General features: G+C 34.4%; 2 protein-coding genes across 5 annotated transcripts in view; one reads left to right on the plus strand and one right to left on the minus strand.

The window, feature by feature from the left end:
• Positions 1–1,370: 1,370 nt before the first annotated feature.
• LOC148304208 (integrin beta-nu-like) lies at positions 1,371–17,162 on the plus strand. 4 transcript variants are annotated; one of them, XM_088268575.1, is made up of 13 exons: positions 1,371–1,576; positions 6,992–7,130; positions 7,212–7,369; positions 8,151–8,316; positions 8,422–8,566; positions 8,938–9,127; positions 9,231–9,352; positions 9,435–9,764; positions 9,836–10,011; positions 10,166–10,351; positions 11,365–11,534; positions 13,052–13,252; positions 14,248–17,162. In XM_088268575.1, exons 1-13 carry the CDS (start codon positions 1,414–1,416, stop codon positions 14,625–14,627), a joined length of 2,526 nt encoding a protein of 841 aa, XP_088124701.1. In that variant the 5' UTR covers positions 1,371–1,413; the 3' UTR covers positions 14,628–17,162. The 4 variants fall into 4 exon arrangements, with proteins under 4 accessions (XP_088124701.1, XP_088124703.1, XP_088124704.1 ...); XM_088268577.1 differs by lacking the exon at positions 1,371–1,576 and adding an exon at positions 3,487–4,172; XM_088268578.1 differs by lacking the exon at positions 1,371–1,576 and adding an exon at positions 5,748–5,850.
• Positions 17,163–17,577: 415 nt separating this feature from the next.
• The window catches only part of LOC148304209 (estradiol 17-beta-dehydrogenase 11-like), a 66,138-nt gene continuing 61,062 nt past the window's right edge, over positions 17,578–22,653 (minus strand). Inside the window, exons 6-7 of the mRNA XM_088268580.1 lie at positions 22,287–22,403; positions 17,578–21,814 (exon numbers count right to left, since the gene is read on the minus strand). Of these exons, the coding sequence (XP_088124706.1) occupies positions 21,646–21,814; positions 22,287–22,403 (286 nt within the window). The 3' untranslated portion in view covers positions 17,578–21,645. The remainder of the gene's footprint in view (positions 21,815–22,286; positions 22,404–22,653) is intronic.

Here is a 22,653-nt window from a genome sequence, read left to right on the forward strand (position 1 = left end):
CATTTAGCTTCCATACAAGAGGTCCTGGGTTTGCTTCCCAGAGAGTGAAGAAAAAAAATACTCTTAATATTTATTTGATATTACCCTGACTACAGATCGCCTTTCCTTCATCTTAATAATAGGGTTAAGTACGTGTCAATCCGAAAGAAGAAAAATTTTTTTTTTTTAAATTACGTATTTAATAAAAATAAAAATTTAAATAATTATTCTCATTTGTATTATTCCTCTCTAGACCTAATATTGTCCGCCTCCGTAGTGTAATGGTCAGCACGCTCGGCTACCGTTCTGGAGGTCCCGGGTTCGATTCCCAGGGGGGTCAAATAAATATAAGTGATTTTTTCACTCAATTATTTATTCCATATTACCCTGGACTGGTACCTGAAGCGGAAGGCTGATCACCTTTCCTTCATGTGTTAACGATCTAGATAACACTGCGATTATATGATGCAGTGCCCTATGCACCATTGGGGTGCGGATAAGGGGTTTACATATAGGAAAGTAGGAATAAATAGGGTTGTCATAAGCATTTATTAAGGATGCATAACAATTATGAATATGAAATGCTGATAGAATATTGTAAGTATGTATGTATTTATGTATGTACATAGGTATGATATATGTATACATATGTAAATCTGAATCACTTAATCCATCTTTCATGAGTGGGAATGGTGATCACAGCTGCCTCCAAACACAGCTCGCCTGTGAGCGATATCCCTCCATCTGGAACGGTTTGGTGCTGCTTCATAGGCACCTGCCACTGATAATATCTGTTAAAGTTATTATTCTCCAAGCTTTCCAGGATATTTTATTCAGGACTTTTTCTGAAACGTATAAAAAAAACTGGAGGATCCGCCCTTTGAACATAGTTGAGTCTCACTCGAATAATATTTGTACGTACAGGTGTTCATGGAATCCGCATCATTCGTTAGCGACATTTCAAAGGCTTTAATTTTTTTCATTTCAATTTCTCTTGGTCCCCACACAACATGTATTAGCACGGAAAACCAAGGTTTTTATCAGCATTTTTTTTTTGGCAATTATATTTCGACACTGCATTTAAAAGATGAGAAAACCAAGATTCAAGAAACAAAAAAGTATTTGTCTAACTTAGTTTAATTACTCAATCAATAAGTTTAGTTACACGCTGCTGTTGACATTTTTTTATTTCCGAAATGATTTTCTTTTAAGCATAAAAAATGCTTGTCCCGTTTTTTCCCCCTTCTACAGATAAGTTTGCAGAAGTGTAAATTTCGCATTTCAAATAATATTTTTTGAGAATATTGAAATTTTCACCTATGTGTATAGATAGACCTTATTTATAATAATCATTCCAATATTGAACTTCATGTCAGATTTTGACATTTTTTCCAACGCTTGTCTTTTTTAAAGTTTATTTTCATTAGATAGATAATGGATTTGTTACACAATGACGATGGTGATATTACGCAGCCTGAAGTACGCGAACCGCTACCGAACATTGTAAACAGAAATGGCGATTTTCAATTTCCCAATGGGGACAAGTATTCTGGCGGCTATGAAGCTAAAAAAGTCGATTTTACAATAGTGAAGCAAGGTAATCTAGGCGTATTTTTTTTAGTATTTATAGATTGCAAGTTTGAGATATTAATACCTACATCGCTCACCCCTTTCAACATCGTCATGTTTAAAAAACTATATTTTTCTGGAGATCGTTTTTAAAGTTTAAGAATATAATGAAATGTATTAAAAATTAATATCAAGCCACTTTGAATTGAATTTTTTGAATTTTTAACTGTGCAACAGATCTTTTTAGGTAAAACCTGTAGGTTTTTTCCCCATTTGATAAATATTTAGTATATTTAAAAAAAATAATAAAACAATACCTTTTCTTCAAAATGCAAAAACAACACCTTCTGCCCTGTAGCGGGTATATATTAAGTTAAAAATATGCCGCTTTTGCTGGGATATAGTTCATTTTCTGGGCATTCCGAAAACATGCACAACTGAAAATTGACGATTTTTGATATATGACGTTGTTGAAAGGAGTGAACGACATTTCTTAATTTCTACTTATTTATTTTCTTGTCAAGTTACCTTTTTTCAAAAGGAAATATTTTTTCCATGAGAATGAATTTCATGAGATTTAAAAAATTAATTTCCATGATATTTTAAAAGTTATAACGACTTTGTTATAACTTTTAATGTTAAAATCCCGTGCTGAGGGCACATGGTTATGGTAATAGTTTATTTAGCTACCGTAATGGAGGCCCCTGGTTTTACTCCATTGAGTACTGTTAAGGGTTAGAAGAGGAAAAAGTGTGATTGACCGTTTCACAATATCATTATCAGTATTATCTGGAAACATATAATATTAAGGGTAAACAAAAAGAAATCCATTATTTTTATTTGACACATATTTATTAACATAAATCTTGCATAGTATCTACTTTTTGCATTACAAAATATATTCTCCTTTATTATCTTAGACTATCTGTCATCTCTCAGGTAGTTTGGACTTGAAATATAAATCTAAATGATTTTCGACGTCTTAAAATATGTAACTTTTTTCCCGTAATGATTGCTCCATTGATCTAAAAATTAAAAAATCAGAAGGAGTAAGGTCTGGAGAGTATGGGAGATGCTTTAAGACATTAAAATGTAGATCGGTTTTTTTTTCGCGGGTCATTTAAGGATTATGAGGCCGAACGTTATCGTGCAACAGAATCACGCCCTTTCTATTGACCAACATTGGTCGTTTCGTGTTTAATTTTTCATTTTGCCTTGATAGTTGTCGACAGTAGACCTCTGCATTTACCGCATCACTTCCTGAATTGACATAATGTTTTAGACTTGACAGAAAAAAATCGAGAGTCTAGGCCCTATAGTAGAAACAGTTTAAACTAAATAATATTTTCAATAGCATAATTGAGGATTACCGTATACTTCGCCTCCCACCGTTTATCATATTTGTGTCGAATCGAGTTGATCCCATTTTGAAGGCGAGGCGTTGGCGATATGGTACTGATAAGTGATACTTGTCCTTAGGTTACTAGGCCTTAGATGCGCGACAACCTTAACGTATCATACCTACCACTTTAATTCCCCTACTAATCTCGTTTACAGGGTACGGGGAATATACTACATGGGATGGCCACACGTATAAAGGATACTGGATAAATGATCAATTCGACCCGAGCGCTGAATTGACGATAGAGTTCAATGATAGGTCCGGCTACCGGGGATACGTGTTGGACGGGAATTATTCGGGGAATGGGACATACACATTTCCAGATAAAAGCTCTCTAAGTGCGGAGTTTGAGAAAAATGCACCGAAACATGATGCGGTATTCGTAGACAAGGATGGCTTCACATGGGTCGGGGGCGTTAGAAATAACACCATTAAAGTTCTGACTGTAAATCGGTTGTTTACGACTTGTCACAAAAAAATAGAAGAGTCGTATGACGGAGAAGCCAAATCTGACGATGATGCAAATAAATTATAAACGATAGACTCATGCACGTCATATTAATTTGTATAATATTACTTCTTGTAAAATTATTTGTACCTATCTCCGTATCAATTATATCACCCACTTGTGTTTTTCAAATTACTTAACGTCCAGCAATAACCTATAAAATGAAGTAAAAGAGCAAGCAAACGAGGCATCTTCTGTAGCTGGATGCTTAAAAAAAATTATGGAGAAATAAATACATGCTGAAAGAGAGTAAGGTGAGGATCTATAAGACCTGCGTAAGACCGATCTTGACATACGGTACGAAAACAAGAGTCGACACCGCGAGTACAAAAAGCCTTCTTAGGACATCCGAAATGAAGACTCTACGACCCATTGCTGGCCTAACACTTCGCAACAGAGTTAGAAACTCAGAAATAAGAAAGTTGAAGATGTTGTGCGACGGGGAAGAGAAAGAAGAAGTTTCTGGAGAAATCATGTGGGAAGAGCGAGTTCCGATCGAGTGGTGAGGATAGCAGCGGACAGCAGCATAAGCGGGATCAGACCCCCAGGAAGACCACCTAAACGATGGAGGGATAGCTGGTCTTCCACCTCCCAGAAGCGGACCGGAGAATGACAGGACTTAGTCCTAGAAAAAGAAGAAGAAGAACAATAAGACTTAACGTCCAAGTGACTGAATTCTATCATTCCGTTTATTGATTTGGCAGTCATTCTGTGGTAATATGTAATATCTATCCATTTTCGATTTTAGTTTTACTTAGTAAATACCACTATTTCTTAAAATCCATTGTGACACGCCTCCCCCCTATTGTCTGTTTTTTTTCACTGATAAAAAATAAACAAATAAAAATAAGAAATAGCTCCTACCCCCTCTTCATCCTTCAACGTCCCAAGGACACAACTCCTTGTTTATTTACATAGACTAAGCTTCACATGCGGTATTTGAAAATTGTAAGGAATGCACTCAAACACGTGTCACAATGGATTTTAAGAAAAAGTGGTATTTACTAAGTAAAACTTGAATTGAACATGACTAAAATTTAGCTACAGCGTATGCAACATCGCTTATAATGTCCAAACTTAGGCTTTAACTTTGTAAGTTTTGCGGGTTTATACTTTATAATATAAGTTACCTACTATAATTTATTGCAATTATTAGGTTTTTCATATTATTTTTTGATACCTCATCAAAGGTGAAGAAGAATATGGAAGTCTGGGCATTTACGGGGCTGACGACCGTCATAGGCTGGTTTAAGTGATCACTTTACACACGTATAACATTCACCAATTCTACCCATTATTGACAACCACACTACTCAAATTCTTGGAAGTTCTATATATATGAACCAATTAAGAAACCTTGTAGTTGAATCACTAGAACTTCACTAGAGACATCTATTAGTGAGACGAAATGCCCAGACTTCCATATTCTTCTTCATCTTTGATGTCAAAAAATAATATGAAAAACAACTCCTATAATGGGAGATAATCCAGATTTGTGAACAAGTATTTGGACACACTCAAAATGTTGTAATTATTAGGTTAATAATTCTAGGCCAAAACACTCTTGTGTTTGTCAAACGTAGTGTCGATGCTAGTACCTAGGCCAGGGATGGTGAACGAGGGATTTGCATGAAAAATCATCTTACCCGCTTGAATTTTAGATAAGATTTTGATTTTATTTAAACCTTTCATTCAATAAAGAATAATAAACAATAAAAAGTTTATCTACTGCGTTGTTTGGATTGACATAATATTATACCTACAATCAGTTACTTTAATGAATGAATTTAATTAACCTTTGATCTATCGCAAATAAAAACTATCAATAACCACAGTTCTGGGTTCAATGGAACCTTATGTAAAATATGGTACATTCTTTACTTGTAACCCTTGTGTATGTTACACATATATTGCTAACCCCATATAATTTACCTATTTCATTGAAAGTTTTAATAAATCTAACATTAACTTCGGTCCCGCTTGGTAGACAGAGGGCTAAATCTCGGCTATGCAATAGATTTAAGTGAAGAAATGACTATTGCATATGTAAGATGAAACACCGCTAAATACATATGCCGCCTCCGCCTCCGTACTGTAATGGTCAGCACGCTCGGCTACCGTTCTGGAGGTCCCGGGTTCGATTCCCAGGGAGGTCAAATAAATATAAGTGATTTTTTTCATACTAATATTTATTCAATATTACCCTGGACGGGTGCCTGAAGCGGAGAGCTTATGACCTTTCCTTCATGTATTAACGATCAAGGTAAAACTGCGTTTATATGATGCAGTGCCCTATGCACCATTGGGGTGCGGATAAGGGTTTAAAGAAGACCTCGGACTGGTACCTGAAGCGGAGAGCTAATCACCTTTCCTTCATGTGTTAACGATCAAGGTAACACTGCGTTTATATGATGCAGTATCCTATGCACCATTGGGGTTCGGATAAGGGTTTGAAAAAGAAGAAGAAGAAATACATATGAAACATAGAAAAATTGTCGTCAGGGATCCGAAAAAAAAATTGCACCGTAATTGCGTGCCGGCCCTGAATCTTGATACGCACATTATGTAGGTACCTACATAAAATGCACATACTTCTTATTTCGATATGGAAAACTCGTGTCACACCTTGATTCCTGGTAAATAGATAGGTATGTAGTTTGTACAAATTTTAACTGAACACATGGAGGAGATAATCACTATCGTGGTTTAGTATTATCAGTCCCTATCTTATCATTTCGCTATTGATGCATTCATTCGCCCGCAAGTCCGCCAGTCCGCCCAAAATAATTCACTCATGGTATGATGTACACGTAAATTATGTTTTATTGGACGCGAATTAAACGAAACCGAGTTCACTGAACATTAAAAAGATTTTGGTGTTTTTAATATCTATTAGAAAATACATGATATGATAATAGGAGAATCAAATACATTTGTGATACGGAACCTGTTCTGAAAATGGGGAAAATTGCTGGTTATTTAGTTTTTGTGATCGCGATTGGAAATGTTTTTAATGTTTTCGGTCAAGGTAATGTTATTTTGATTACACGACATATTTTTTGGTATTTATTTTGTTCTTGGCTGTTATTTTTTATATATATTTTAAACTCAATTAAAATACAAGAAATTTGCAAGTTTCCTGAGTTCTCAAATTAGACATAGTTTCCTGTTTCTGTAAAATATTTTTATCAGTTTGTATTATTATGCACGCATAGACTAAAAAATTGAAAGATTGCCTTCCGCCAATTTTCTATTTGCTCATGACTGCTACATAATTTATGTTATTGACAGTTGACCACAAGACGTTTTTTTTACATACATATTTTTTCCCGTGTTTATTTTTTAACAATCATAAATATTGAATATGATTCTTTCTGAACCACTGTCTATGATTTTTATATGGTGGACACGTAAATGTTCGATCATCAAATATTACATTTTTCGAAAGTAATAATCGATTATTTTGAAAAAAAATATTGAATGAGTATGTTATAATTTATAATATAACTTATATGCTTAATAATATTCCCCAGATGAGTTGTATAAGCGTCTAGTGTGTGTAAGGATGCAAGACTGTAACAGTTGCCATAGAGCCGCAGAATTCTGTCACTGGTGTGAGGATCTAACATTTAATGACAAAAACTACTCTCCTTCCTGCAATGTGAAGAAAAGGTAATTAAGCACAAGAAAATTGAATATATAATTTACCATTTACGATAGTAATAACTGTTTCTTGTATACAAAATATGATAGCCTTTTAGATGAAGGATGTCCACCTGATTCAATTCTGGCTCCTAAGGTTACACGTTCTTTCATCACCGAAGATGAACCGTTTAGAGACATGACGTCCGAAGATGTCAGCAGCGCCAACCAGATCAAGCCTCAAAGGATGTCTATCGAACTCAAGCCAGGTATTGAACGATGTAATCAAAATGTCTAAATTAATCCTCCTAATCATAGATGCATACATGCGGTTTCATTGATTTTTAGGTCTCTTCCAAAAAATCCCAATTTCAATCTACATAATATTATTTCTACAAGCCAGTCTAGATACAATCGATTCTTATGATGAAACACTCTCCTTACCATCCATTGTTTACTTTGTGTAATACCACTTTTTAATACAGCAATGAAAAAGTGGTATTACACAAAGTAAACAATGGATAGCATCCATGGTACATGATAGTGTTTTATTACCACACCACTAAGTTATCAATGCTTTTAATATACAAAATAGATTCATGTGATATTTCAAAAATCTATGTTATATATATATATATATATATATATATATATATATATATATATATATATATATATATATATATATATATATATATATATATATATGTGTATATATATATATATATATATATATATATATTTATTTATTTATATATATATATATATATATATATATATATATATATATATATATATATATATATATATATATATATATGTATATATATACATATATATATATATATATATATATATATATATATATATATATATATATATATATATATATATATATATATATATATATGTATATATATATATATATATATATATATATATATATATATATATACTTTTATATATATATATATATATATATATATATATATATATATATATATATATATATATATATATATATGTGTATGTGTATATTTTTAATTTAAGGAGAAACTCGATCCATATCATTCGAATACAGATTGGCTAAGAATTATCCTCTTGATCTGTATTATCTGATGGATCTTACTTGGTCTATGAGAGATGATAAAGAAACTTTGGTTGGTTTAAAAATCGATCTTCCAGCTACACTGAAGAATCTCACCGATCATTTCAGGTGAGCGCCTCAACATATTAAGATAAAAGTTGTGTATTTCTAATGATTTCGAATTAAAATTGATTTAAAAATATTATTAATTGAATGATTCTTTGATTTGATCAGACTTGGATTTGGCAGTTTTGCTGATAAGCCACTAATGCCTTACACTGCTATGGACGAACGGCATAGAAGGAATCCTTGCGCAGCTGAATACAGCAATTGCGAATCTACATACACCTTCCGACATGGCCTGTCCCTTACAAACAAGGTTGAGTTTACTTTTAAATGCTCTGTTTCAGGGCATTTAATGTACGATTATTTTTTTAAATAATTATCTTATTACTATAATACCATGATTAATAGGTGCTTTATTGTTATTATTAAATATTATTATTTCGTCAACCGTTTTTTAACTTATTTTAGACGAGAAATTGTTTAACTGAAGTTAACCACCATTCAAATTTAATCGCTTCAAGTGTAAGACATCGTTCAACTTGACATTGAATATATGCATGTAAACTGTCTGCATGTTTCCGGCATGTTACGAATACATATGATGTATATATTCATCAGCCATAAATATAATATATATATAGAGCTTTAACCTTATAACTGCTTTTTTAAATTTATTATTTATAGGTGAGTGATTTTGTCTCTGTGGTGAACAAAACGGAAGTTACGGCCAACCTGGATAATACAGAGGCAGCAATGGAGGCGCTGATGCAAGTTGTCATGTGTAAAGATAGATTGGGTTGGAATACTGATGCCAGGAAGATAGTCATCCTAGCCACAGATGGACTCGTCCATTTTGCGGGATTTGGAAAACTCGGTATGTTTAATAAATCTTTTTTTGTAATACTATATCCACTCTACTAAGTGGCATATTGCTTACCTGCCGCAGTGAATACCCTTATTTAGCGATATTTTTTCAGGTGGCGTTGTAAAACCCAATGACGAAAAATGTCACCTGAACGAATATGGGGAGTACACGGAATCAACGACAATGGATTATCCTTCTCTAGCGCAAATAAACAGAATTTTGAAAGAGAATAAAGTAACTTTTTATAACTTTTATTACACGTTTAAATGTATAATTATCCTAAACATAGTGACTTAATATTAATTTTTCCCTTTAGATCAATGTTATATTCGCAGTAACAGAATCAGTACAAGACAGTTATAAGAGAATAAATGAATTATTACCCGAGACCACGTACGTCGGACGCTTAGCGGAGGACAGTTCTAACATCCTAAATCTAGTGAGGCAGGGATATGAAGATTTTGTGAGTGTGCTTAGTTTCAGAGATAATTCAGAAGGACTCATCAAACTGACCTACTTCTCCGACTGTGGAACAAACGGATCTTTAGTAGAAACGTCAAAATGCGAAAATGTTAAGATCAGTCAAACTTATAAGTTCACCGTCAACATTTCGATGGATGAATGTCCCAAGGATGGCCACGGAAAAGTAAGCACTGAACGATATTTTCATTATGTATTGTTATGATTATGTTTTGTGGACTACGATTTTTTTTTCAGGTAAAGACTATTGATATATCAGAAGCTCAAATTGGAAGGGAAGCTTTAAAACTTGATATAGAATTACACTGCCAGTGCGAATGCAACAAACCAAATCCAACCGAATTAGAGTTCTCGACTAGTTGCCCCAAGAATTCCGAACTAATCTGCGGGAAATGTAAATGTCTCAGTGGTTGGTATGTATGATTTATGTTATTTACAAACGTTTTGTTTAGGTAATTGCTTAGTTTAATATCGATAAAATAAAACTAAACGCATGATGGATATTCCAAAGAATATTTTTTTTATCTTTATATTGAGGTCTCTTCTCGGTTATGTTTTCCCTCGAAGGTCCGGCCCCGACTGCGAATGCAACACGAGGGACTCGGAGTCCGACGGCGCCCTGAGCGGCAGGTGCGTGGGGCCCGAGGGGGGCGCGGCCTGCTCGGGCGCCGGGGACTGCGAGTGCGGGGCCTGCCTGTGCGACCGCGGCTACACGGGGACCTTCTGCGAGTGCAGAGAGTGCGACAAGGACCCGTGAGTGCTCGATCAATTTTCATATACGTCTGTCCGCCTCCGTAGTGTAATGGTCAGCACACTTGACTACCATTCTGGAGGTCCCGCGTTCGATTCCCAGGGGGTTCAAATAAATATTAGTGATGTTTTCACTCCAATATTTATTACCTGAACTGAACCTGGTACCTGAAGTGGAGGGCTGATCACCTTTCCTTCATGTATTAACAACGATCAAAATAACACTGCATTTATATGAGTGCCCTATGCATCATTGGGGTGCGGATAGTGGTTTGAAGAAGAAGATATCCGATATAAATGTCCGAATGGAGATGGCGTAAAAACGAATTTATTTCTGGAATTCTAGTTAGACTTTTAAATTTCGAAGGCGTGAAAGAATGGAAGAAAATTATATTTCTCACTTTCAAAATTTTATTTTTGTATACATGTCAAATCATAATTATTTTATTTTTAATGACCTTATGATGGAATGAATATTCCGAAACCGGTAGTCACGAATAGGTGTTCATAAAAGTGGTACTACACAGAGTAAACGATGAATTTTAATACAACGGGTATTTGCGTTTTCCAGAATAATATTACAGTTCAATTTATCAACACTCGACGTATATATTTTTTAAATCAAAATGACGCATCAATGAAATGGATTGATGAAGAATATCCCACGTTACGATTTTTTTAGATGGGAATTGCATTTATTACTTACCTTGCTTATTATGTACAAGGTTTATAGATCATTAAGTGGGTTTTTGTTTCTTCTAACTGATTAAATATGTTTTTATTTTAATCTGTGTTTGGAATGGGAGGGATAATCTAGTTTGGGCCAATCAGGAACTTCTCAGCATTTGCTCATTGCTGGAAGGAAACCACATTAAACTCCTCAGGAGAAGGCGGACTGTTGACTGTCATCAGCAGACCGTTCCACTAGAAGAGGGTTCGGCATTTTGTGTCCTATCTTGGTTTATGTTACCAATGTCCTTCATTATTTTTATCATGTACCCACGTTACGATTGTAGGAGCAACGGCCTGGAGTGCGGCGGGCCCGGGCATGGTGTGTGCTCGTGCGGCCAGTGCGCGTGCAGCGCCGGGCTGGGCGGCCCCGCGTGCTCGTGCCCGCTCAGCACGGAGCGCTGTGTGCTGCCCGGGGACTCGGTCGTGTGCTCCGGCAGAGGCACCTGCAACTGCGGTACGTATTCCTAGCTCCCAGTCGTAAACACGAACATTTGCGAGATGGCCTGGAAAGGCGGAGAAGGCTTTTGGAGGACAATGGATTAAGACTGAGCAGAAACAAGACTGAGTATTGTAAATGAAAAACACTTGTTTTATACCACTTGAGTTTATTTTATTATGACGACTAGTTTCGGAAGCTATGCTTCCATCTTCATGTCTAAATAAAAACTTATTGAGCTTATATTTAGACCTGAAGATAGAGGCATAGCTTCCGAAACTAGTCGTCATAATAAAATAAACTCAAGTGGTATAAAACAAGTGTTTTTCATTTACAATTTCATCATGTCTTTTCATAATGCCGAAACAATAAATAAAAGACCGAGTATATTACCGTTCGATAATACAAACGCTGTCATCCTCCCAATACAGTCAAATGGAGAAACAATATCTAGGGTCAGTAATACATAAGGATGGAGGGTGTGCAGCAGATGTATTGCATAAAATCAGTGTAGAGTGGATGAAGTTCCGATCCGTGACAGGAGTCCTTTGTGACCCAAAAATGCCAGCCAAGCTTAAGGGAAAAGTCTACCAAACAAATGCTAGACCCGCACTCTTCTATGGCTCCAAATCCTGGACGATGTATAATACCTATTCTAGGCAACTAGAAATTGCTGAAATGCGCTGCTGCAGTCAGCTGGAGTGTCCCCGAGACAACATAAAGAGTTCACGCATTCGTGGAAGCCTGGGTGTAACTGATATCTATAGTAAGGTAGAGGAATGGCGATCCAGATGGTATGGGCACATAGGACGTCGAGGATCTGAAAATATTGTAAACCGGGCGATCGCCATGGATTTTCCTCGAAAGACATCTAGAAGAAGACCAAAAAATTCATAGATGCCACATAAAGATAACGTGATTTGAAGGCATGGGACTAGGTGATGTTATACATGATAGAAGGACCTATACATTAAGAATAATAAAAGCTGACTTCAACAGTCTACAAAGGTGACAAGTTGGTAAAGAGCCTGGAAGAAGAAGATATACCTGTTTTAAAAATAAATATGACCTATGTGACGATGTATGTAATAGTTATTTTTAAACACAATAATATCCGAGATTATCGGATATATCGAAGTTGAACAAAAGAAAGTGACCAACTACCAAAACGTAAAATGTTCAGGAGGGCCATTTAAGTCACCTTTGCTTGGCAAAAAAATAAACATCAATGCAGTTAGTCATTTTTAACTAGTCAATATATTATACTTCCAAGTTTAAATCCTTTGGGATTTTTTTCAAGGTAATATTAAGCTAGTAAGATATCTAATAGTCAATGATCAAGTTTTTGTAAAAAATACACTTGGCCACTTTCTCCTGTATGACTACGATATATCAAATCGAGGAGACGGTTGGCCATTTTATGGGCCGACATTTGTCGGCCGGTGCTGACATCTATCGTCGACATCCCCCGATTAATTTGACGATATTTAGAGGTGATCGCAATAAAGTATCTAGTGGTTGTATTGTGTCCTCAGGCCAGTGTCAGTGCTCCCGGAAGGAGGAGGGCTTGCGCTATTTCGGCCAGTTCTGCGAGACGTGCGTCAACTGTAACAACACGGTCTGCCAGCTGTACGAGGCGTGCGCGCGGGCCGCCGCGATGCGCGCCTCCACGGCCGCGGCCTGCGCGTCCGCCGAGGGCAACCTCTATCTGCCCACGGTGCTGGAAGACTATGTCCGTAAGTCGAGTATCATATTTCTCAAACACCATAGACAGTAATAAGTAATCCGATAAATGATAGCGATAAATACCGATTTGGACATGCCGAGATCAACTGCCAAATAACCCCTCACTTCCTCCAAAAAAACCTGTGCGTTGGGTAAAAATGTGTACTAGTTTTTGCTTTGAAAAAAATGGTCACCTTATAATATAATGTCAATCTTTTTTTTTCTTCTTTTAACCCTTATCCGCACACCATGGTGCATAGGGCACTGTATCGTAGTGATTCAGATCGTTAATCTTGATTGTTAATTACATGAAGGCAAGGTGATCAACCTTGCGATTCCTGTACCAGTCCAGGGTGATATTAAATAAATATGTGAGTGAAAATTATCCATAATTATTTTGACCTTCCCCCCCTGGGAATCGAACGGGCACGGTAGCCATACCCGCTTACCACTACACTGCGGGATGGACATTGTTTTTATTCAAGTTTTTATTCACAAGTACAATGAACTTTTGTCTGCCTCCGTAGTGTAATTAATGATCAGCACCCTCGGCTACCGTTCTGGAGGTCTCGGGTTCGATTCCCAGGGGGGGGTCAAAGTAATTTTTCACTCTAATATTTATTCAATACTTCCCTGGACTGGTACCTGAAGCGGAGGGCTGATCACCTTTCCTTCATATGTTAACGATCAAGATAACACTGCGTTTATATGATGCAGTGCCCTATGCACCATTGGGGTGCGGATGAGGGTTTGAAATATTTATTCCATATGACCCTGAACTGGTATCTGAAGCGGAGGGCTGATCACCTTTCCTTCGTGTGCAAACGATCAAGATAACACTTCGTTTGTATGCTGCAGTGCCCTATGCACCATTGGGGTGCGGATAAGGGTTTGAAAACAATGAACTAGTTTTTCTTTTTTTGTAGCAGACGAATCTCATTTTGTGAATGTTTATTTTTTTTAAATTATGTGAAACAATTTAAATTGAAGAATCAACATTTTGCAGAGCCCCCCGAGGATGCCAGTCTGTGCGTTCTCCGCGTCGCAGAGGACTCAAGGAGCTGCGACTATCCGTTCACGTACGAGGTGCAGAGAGACTGGACGGTCATGATCAAGGTGTACCCCAAGACCTGCACCGACTTCCTGCAGAGGGCCATGTTCCGCGGCCTGTGGACGGCCCTCGCCATCCTGCTCATGGGGCTGCTGGCCGTCTGCATGTGGAAGGTCCACCTGATTGCCAAGGAAAAGAGGATGTACGCCAAGTTTGAAGCCGAACTGGAAATGCACAAGACCAACTTGAATGAATCTCAACAGAACCCGCTTTATAAATCTCCCGTCTCCGAATTCAGGATACCCGAAGACTATAATAGAGCTAAGAAAGATTAATGATATATTACATTAATGGTCAGCACACACGGCTACCGTTCTGGAGGACCCGGGTTCGATTCCCAAGGGGAGTAAAATAAATATAAGTGATTTTTTCACTGTAATATTTATTTAATATTACCCTAGACTGGTACCTGAAGCGGAGGGCTGATCACCTTTCCTTCATGTGTAAAACGATCAAGATAACACTGCGTTTATATGACGCAGTGCCCTATGCACCATTATTATAAAATATTAATATTGGCTTGCGACAAGCTCAAATGAGAGCGCGTTTACGCGCTCATTTTATATGGCCGGCCTGGCGAGCACGGAATTGGAGAGCGTGTTAACCCGCTCGTCGTAGCGAACCGGTTAATTACGTTTTATTTTATAGTAAATTATACTGGCAAAAAGCGATATATCTTATAATCCGTCATTGGAGCGTTTTTGTAATTTTATTTTAACTGGTGCATAGTTCACTGCATCGTAGAGACGCAGTGTTATCTTGATCGTTAATTGCGCTTCTTGTATATACAAGTCCAAGGTGATATTAAATAAATATGAGAGTGAAAATCACACATATATATTTATTTTGAACCCCCCTGGGAATCGAACCCGGGACCTCCAGCACGGTAGCCAAACGCGCTGATCGCTACACTACGGAGTTGGACATTGATGTTTTTATACAAGTACAATGAACTAGTTTCTCTCTTTTTTTGTAGAAGATGAATCTTATTTTATGAAAAAAAAAATTGTGTGAAATAATTTTAAGATTTCATTTCTTGTTTCCCCACGTAATCGAGACGTTTTTTTTTTAAATCTAAGGTGTATCAAGATTTTTTGTGTGTCCGGGTGTATGTTTGAGCAGCGGGTAAAAAATAAAAAGGTACAAAGTCACCGTTCTGGGTATTCACAGGGCTTACAATCTATTATTGACTTTTTCAACTATTTACTGTTTTACTTCATAATATGTAATCCGGTAGACAACTCCATTCTTAAAATAGGTATTGAATCACTTCAAATAAGAGAAACCGTCATATGTTTTATTGTAATCATAACCGGACAGTGTCTGGATTCAATACTAATAATAATTCACCGAATGCAAAACCTCGGCAATGATTTCGCGGACCATATTTGGAATATGTCACATCCTTACTATTATAAAGTAATAATAATTACAATATATCAGGCTGATGCATAATTCCTTGTTTTTTATGTTCATCCTTGTTTATTATTGTTCATACTTTTTGATCGAATAATAAACATAAAAAGAGAAAATATATTATTTTCTCATAAAGTTCCTATACATTATGTAATATTCACTCAAACCCTTATCCGCATACCAATGATGCATAGGGCACTGCATCATATAAACGCAGTTTTATGTTGATTATAAACACATCAGGTACCAGTCCAGGGTAATATTGAATAAATATTACAGTGAAAAAATTACTTATATTTATTTCACCCCCCTGGGAATCGAACCCGGGACCTCCAGAACGGTAGCGTGCTGACCATTACACTACGGAGGCGGACAATATAATATACCATGGTATTTTGTATACATTGGCTACGGTCGTTAATAAAGGTAAAAAATATATATGTTAACGCTTCATATACCTTTGAGCATACAGTCAATAGCGCACGTAAAATGTTTTATTATATGTTAAGTAATAAAGTACAGTATCGAACAGATTAATTGAATCAATTTTTTTTTGTATTTTCAAAAGCCTCTAAAAAAATGTTTTGGGGGTGTTACTACTGGAAAACTGAAACTGTCTACTGGAAAAGATACTACCAGAGATACAAAAACGAAGGTCAAATGGTAATGAAATATTTCAGCAGGATTTAACCCCCTACCACAAATCCAAAAAAATATGAAATTTTTCACACAAAAACGATGAACTGTATTGGAGTGATCAAGAATTTTGACAGACATAAACCTAATTGAAAATCTATCGGCAATCTGTAAGAATCGGCTCTCTAAAATTGATTGCACTAAGGTGGAAGAGCTCATTTTGTCCATAATTCAGGTATGGTTTCAGAGTAAAATCTTTGATTCAGCCCAAATGAGATCATATTCAATATTAATTTGTGATATAACTAATAAACAAAATATTTTACAAATTTTTTAACAAAAATACAACAACAAAAAGTTTTGTTTCAATTAATATGTTCGATGCTGTAGCTATAGAATGCGAAAGTAAATTGAAAAATAACTACTGTAATATTATATATGCTTCAGCAATGAAAAATGTATTATATATTCGGATTCATTACGCTATTATTAGCTAACCAAAATATTTTAGCTCTCTCCAGAAATGTACCAAACGATAATACTATTGGAGTGATAAGGCTTACGAAATTTAAGTAAGTAGCTGTTTTTTAAATTAGACCCTTCGAGAGAAAGTGATGTATTAACGTAATGTAGATTATCAAAAAAATGTATTGTGTTATATGGTAACACCGAGGGAAGCCGTGGCGGCCAAATGGTCAATATTATTTTTTATACTTAATGGCATTAAACTTATTTCAAACAGCAATAAAAAATCATTTTAATACTTCCCTTTTTATTTAATTTTTAAGTTCGAATGCCCAGATAATTAAAACATATTATTTACTCTCTTTTTGGGTCACTTGTTTTGAATAAGTTGTTAATGAGAAATGTTTTGATGGTTGTATTAATTTTATGTTAATTAGATCCAACTTTAAAAAATATAAAATAGTACATAGAGCACCGTATCGAATCAACGCAGTGTCAACTTGATCACTAACGAAGGTAAGTCTTGATATTTGAAGGGATATCTGTTGGGTTGTTACAAAAAATGCAAGGACATTTCTACTATATGGCAAAGAAAATGGAGAAGGAATAGTAGGTAGGGAAAGCAGAATAGCAGCAATGGCTAGGGCACTCGGGGCTGTATACCAGAATTCTTACCAGCTTGTGTGACGTGAAAACTGCTAATGTACGACTTCCTTGAAATATATTACGAACTGCAAAAACAAATTGTATAACGACAAGAAATAATAAATACTGCATTTTAAATACGTAATTTAATTTTCCGAATTATAAATATAAGCTTTTATGTATATACATTGTTGACACACCATTTGAAATTACCAAAAATAAAATAAAGAATCATTTTTACCCTTTATATTACCCTACCTAATTATAATATTTTACAATTACGAAAATTTTGTGCAAAAATGTGAGGTTATAGATTTTGATCATAATTGATAACTAACTTATTACAATCTGTATCAAAACTTTTTATTTTGTTTGAGTTGGTATCTGATAATGGCCATTATTTTTTTACACCAACTGAATTTAACTTAAATTATATTTAGTTTTCATATTTACAATATAATCACAATCCTTAATCACAATATAATTTTTAATTAAATAATCTTTATTTAAAAATAAAAATACAACATTAATTTCTTCTCCTTTTTAATCTGCACGAAATACCTACGCATGAAACTGGGATGCCTTGATCGCAAATTACACGAATGCAAGCAGTTCCTAATTAAATGTAATATTATATAGTAAAATATTGTAGTAAAAATACTTATTTTGCCAACTCAGTAGGTGCATGGTAGACAAACGTGATAAATAGTACTTTTTAAATGTCTAGAAAACAATATGCTAGGAAAATATAATGGTATAATATATATGTTTTACCTAGTAAATTATTACAGTGCGAAAAACAATTTCATGTTGCTTTCTACAATTCTCAATCAGCGACAAAATTTTGCAAACATAATTATGTTTACTTATAATTTTATAAGATTTATAGGTTTAATATAATATACGATATTTATACATGTACGAAACATGACTCTCAGTTTTAAATAAAAAAAACTGCTTTTGAAATGAAAATAAATCTGAAAGAGGTATAAAGGTATATCATTATTTTCACACATTAAAACTGAAGTACCTGCTAAAGCTAAATCAAATGACTAAATATTTGAAAAAAACGTGCCTCAATTATGCAATTAACTCATACAAGGTCACAGGAAAATTTAATATTTGTGTAATCTTTACAGTTAAAAAATGCTATATATACTCAATATGTCTTAAGATATGATTTTACAAGAAAAACTCCTAAAGTCAACTGAGCAAAAAATCATTAATTAAAATAAAATTTGATGTGCTTATTGTGTAAAGTATAAAGATTTTAAATGACCCTTCAAGTTAAGGTCCAGCATTCGTTAAGTCGCATTCATTCCACCGGAGACCACCAGAGAGGACATACGTCTGCTCACGCCCGATTTAAAAAAGTGTATATTGGATTTTTTGTTTTTTATAATATATGAAGATTTTTTTTTAACTCGATAACTTTTTTCTTTTCCAAACCATATAATTATTTCGAAGAATAACTTGTTTTTTCAATGCAAAACAGTGTTTTAAGATAATTACCTGGATTTAGAAAAAAATAAGTTACGACTAAATGAATGCTGGGCCTTAAGATTAAAAATTATTTAAATTTTAACACTTAAGCCTCAAAGCGGATATTTCAACCATTTTCGGATTAAAATGTCATACCTTTTTTGGGTTATTTGTTGAAGCTTTATGGCTTTTATAAACTTATCAAAATTATAACCGTTTTGTAATTTCATGTCCCACCCATAGAACCACCGAGCGGTAATGTTGACATGTGGCACTTAAGATTTAGCGTTTGTTTCGAACTGAATTTCACGTTTAAATTATTTATGATGACAAAAATTATACCTTGGAAATGATAAAAAACACCTTATTAATTATAACCTTGTTAATTAGCTTTTGAATGAAACAGATGTGTTATGATTTGCACGTGAGACCGAAACAATACAACCGTATTTCAAGAAAATATATTACAGAAAAATTAACCAAAAGATTTATTAAAAATTGATTATTTTTTATAATAATAATAAATAATAATAAAACCCTTATCCGCACCCCAATGATGCATAGGGCACTGCTTCATATAAACGCAGTGTTATCTTGATCGTTTACACATGAAGGAAAGGTGATCAGCCCTCCGCTTCAGGTACCAGTCCAGGGTAATAATGTTGAATAAATATTACAGTGAAAAAATCACTTATTTTTATTTTACCCCCTTGGGAATCGAACCCGGGACCTCCAGAACGGTAGCCAAGCGTGCTGACCATTACACTACGGAGGCGGACATTTTTATAAAATATTTAATATCCCATTTACTTATAGAACCTACCAAATTTAAAAATACAAAAATAATTGTAATTTCAATTTACCTTACATAGAAATAATAATGCAGGAAATGTGAGATTTTTTTATACATTCGTCAAAATGACCTCTCTGGCAATTCTAGGTATGGAGCACTTAAAAGTAATAATAATCACTTAATAATGTTGAAAAATATGGTTTTTCGGCGCAACTCAGTCAAATGGTTTTCCTTAAACTTTATTGTCATTAAAAGCATAATGCAAGTAGTAAACTTCTACTTTTTTTATATCACATCATAATAATCTTATCTACACTATTACATACATAAAATAATAAATTCAAAATTATCTTAAAAAAGGCAAAACTTATCGACATTTTATTGCAAAGCAAAATTAAATATGTTTTACGTATTGCTTTGTAATATTCTAATATTTCTTTTTACAAGGGTAACAGTCGATAAAACATCGATAAAAAAAACGTTTTCTATTTTAAGTATTATTTAAATGTATCAATTTTTATCTTTTTAAACACACTACACTTTTTTATATCACCATTACTTTTGAAGTTAGCAAAATATATATTGCAGCATTTAAATATATTATTTCACTATCCATGATACTGCATAATCAAAAATTTACAATATATTAATTTCAAAATTATTACAAATTCAAAAAAGATAATTTCAAATATTGTATAAACACATGGGTATATTGGGTGGTTACGAAAAGTCTTACCTTTTTTAAAAAATATATTCGTTCGTGTAGAACTATCCTTAAAGTTACTGTAATTTGTGTTTAAAGGTAATCATTATATTTCTAAACTCCTCTTAAGTCAATCAATAAAATTCAGAATTTATTATCAATAAAACGTTACTGGTACCTATTTTGTGTGATGTGGAACTCACAAAGTATCATTTTTCTGTCTCCAAGGAGCTTAATGTCCGTCATCTTTGCGATTGTGTATAGTAAATATAATGAGCTAGCTTTAGGAACGAAGATAAAAAAAATTAAAAAAGCATTGTGATTCTCAAATAATAGACAAAAAAAACCTAAGCATATTTTTGCTACAAATATCTAAGAATAAGAATTATACGACTCGGTTACTATGTAAGTTTTTCAGTACCTAACCTAAGTTTATATGATAAAATGCTATAAAATAAATAAGTAATCTTCGGTGCCGTATCGGTTCTCTTACGCAGTTGTAAGGTACCGTAGAACGGGGCTACTGGTGACTTGAGCCCAGTACAAAAAAAGATTGAAATCTGTATTTGGTCTAAAATAATGAACGTATCGACATAATTCATTGTTCCCCTGACAGGTGACACTTATTTTCATCGATACCATGATCTAAATTATTTTTTTTTACTGGGCTCAAGTAACACATCAAAGTTCAAGTAGCCCCGTTCTACGGTAGTCATAAATATTGAAGTCAGTTCAAGTTGTTTAATTCTCACCCCACAATAAGATTTGGGAAATACATCAGTGAATACATAAATAAATACGAGTTTTAAATATTTTATTTCCATTAAACAAATTGCTTAGTTTATAATTTATAATATTACATTTATACAAATTTAATAGTCACTTGTATTGTTTGCTTACGAGTACGTGAGTTCAAAGCTAAATTAGAATGTTATTGGTCAGAGTCAATACCAAGGTAATTCATACGTGTGTAGATACATACGTAACGTTCGGTATATTGAATACGGTTACGCAAGAGAGAGTGTAACCTCTCTTTCTTTCTTTCTCGCTCGGGGAAAGTGCTCGATACGATGTAAAAGTTTGTATAAAACTCAATACTCGTAATTGTATTAAATCGATGTGTAGGAATGGATCTAACATTGGATGTTTCCATTTAGGGTTCTCTTTCAGCGGTGACTGTTCTTCTTACTGGCATTTCATTATTATCCTTCTTCCCCTCGATAGGGGAGGATGGCGGGGAGGGAGCGGGGCTGAGGGAGTCGGGAACTGCGTCCGGTAGTATGCGAGTCATCAATTGTGATACACACCCCCACGGGAACATCCTGAAAATAAAACATACGAATATGAGCCCAAAATATGATATTTTCATATTGCAGAATAATCCCTCATTGTCGTTTATAAATTTAAGTTTCATGTATAAAAAAGGTGTAAAAAATTCCGATATTTACTTACAAATAAGCACAATGTTTATAAATCATACGCGCTGGTTTGTTAAATATACATTTTTTTGCTATCGTATTTGTTGTGCAATAATTTTAATTTTACACCATCTTTTTTTTCAAATTAAAAACGTATCATAGTGCAGAGATTAAACCACAGACATACAGATAGACTAATGAGGTAGGAAAAACCTACATTAAGCGTTGGCTCGTTCTTCTTTTTATGTACATCTTTGCAAATTAATAAAACATGACATTGGCCTTTCGATAGCACTCAAAGTGTTGAACCAATCCAATATATATTTTTCTCTTCTTTTCCCAAAATTATAACTATTAAAATGAATGTATAATTTACCATTTGAGTGTCAACAAAAGTCGCAGATATCCCGGGATAATGACAAACTTCTCGTTGGTTCTGACGGCGTGAATTATTCTGTCGGCCACATCATTTGAGTTTAATTGGGGAACTAATCTGTAAGTAAAAATAAAATAATAAATCAATGTACATACATATCAAAGCATTTGAAAAATACATATTTATAATGAAAGAATTAGGTAACAACCACTCGAATGTTTATATACGTTTACAGTATTCATTTACAAATATTTGTGGCTACCCATTTTTTATTCCATAAGATTATATATGAGTAGTCCACTAGCAAACCACGTCATGTTAAAAAAAAATGTTTTTTAGCCAATGGCACCATTCGGTAGAAAATTAA

The sequence above is a fragment of the Brachycentrus maculatus genome, unplaced genomic scaffold, assembly GCF_059751285.1.
Source record: "Brachycentrus maculatus isolate JH-2025_06_01 unplaced genomic scaffold, ASM5975128v1 h1tg000326l, whole genome shotgun sequence".
Lineage (NCBI taxonomy): Eukaryota > Metazoa > Arthropoda > Insecta > Trichoptera > Brachycentridae > Brachycentrus > Brachycentrus maculatus.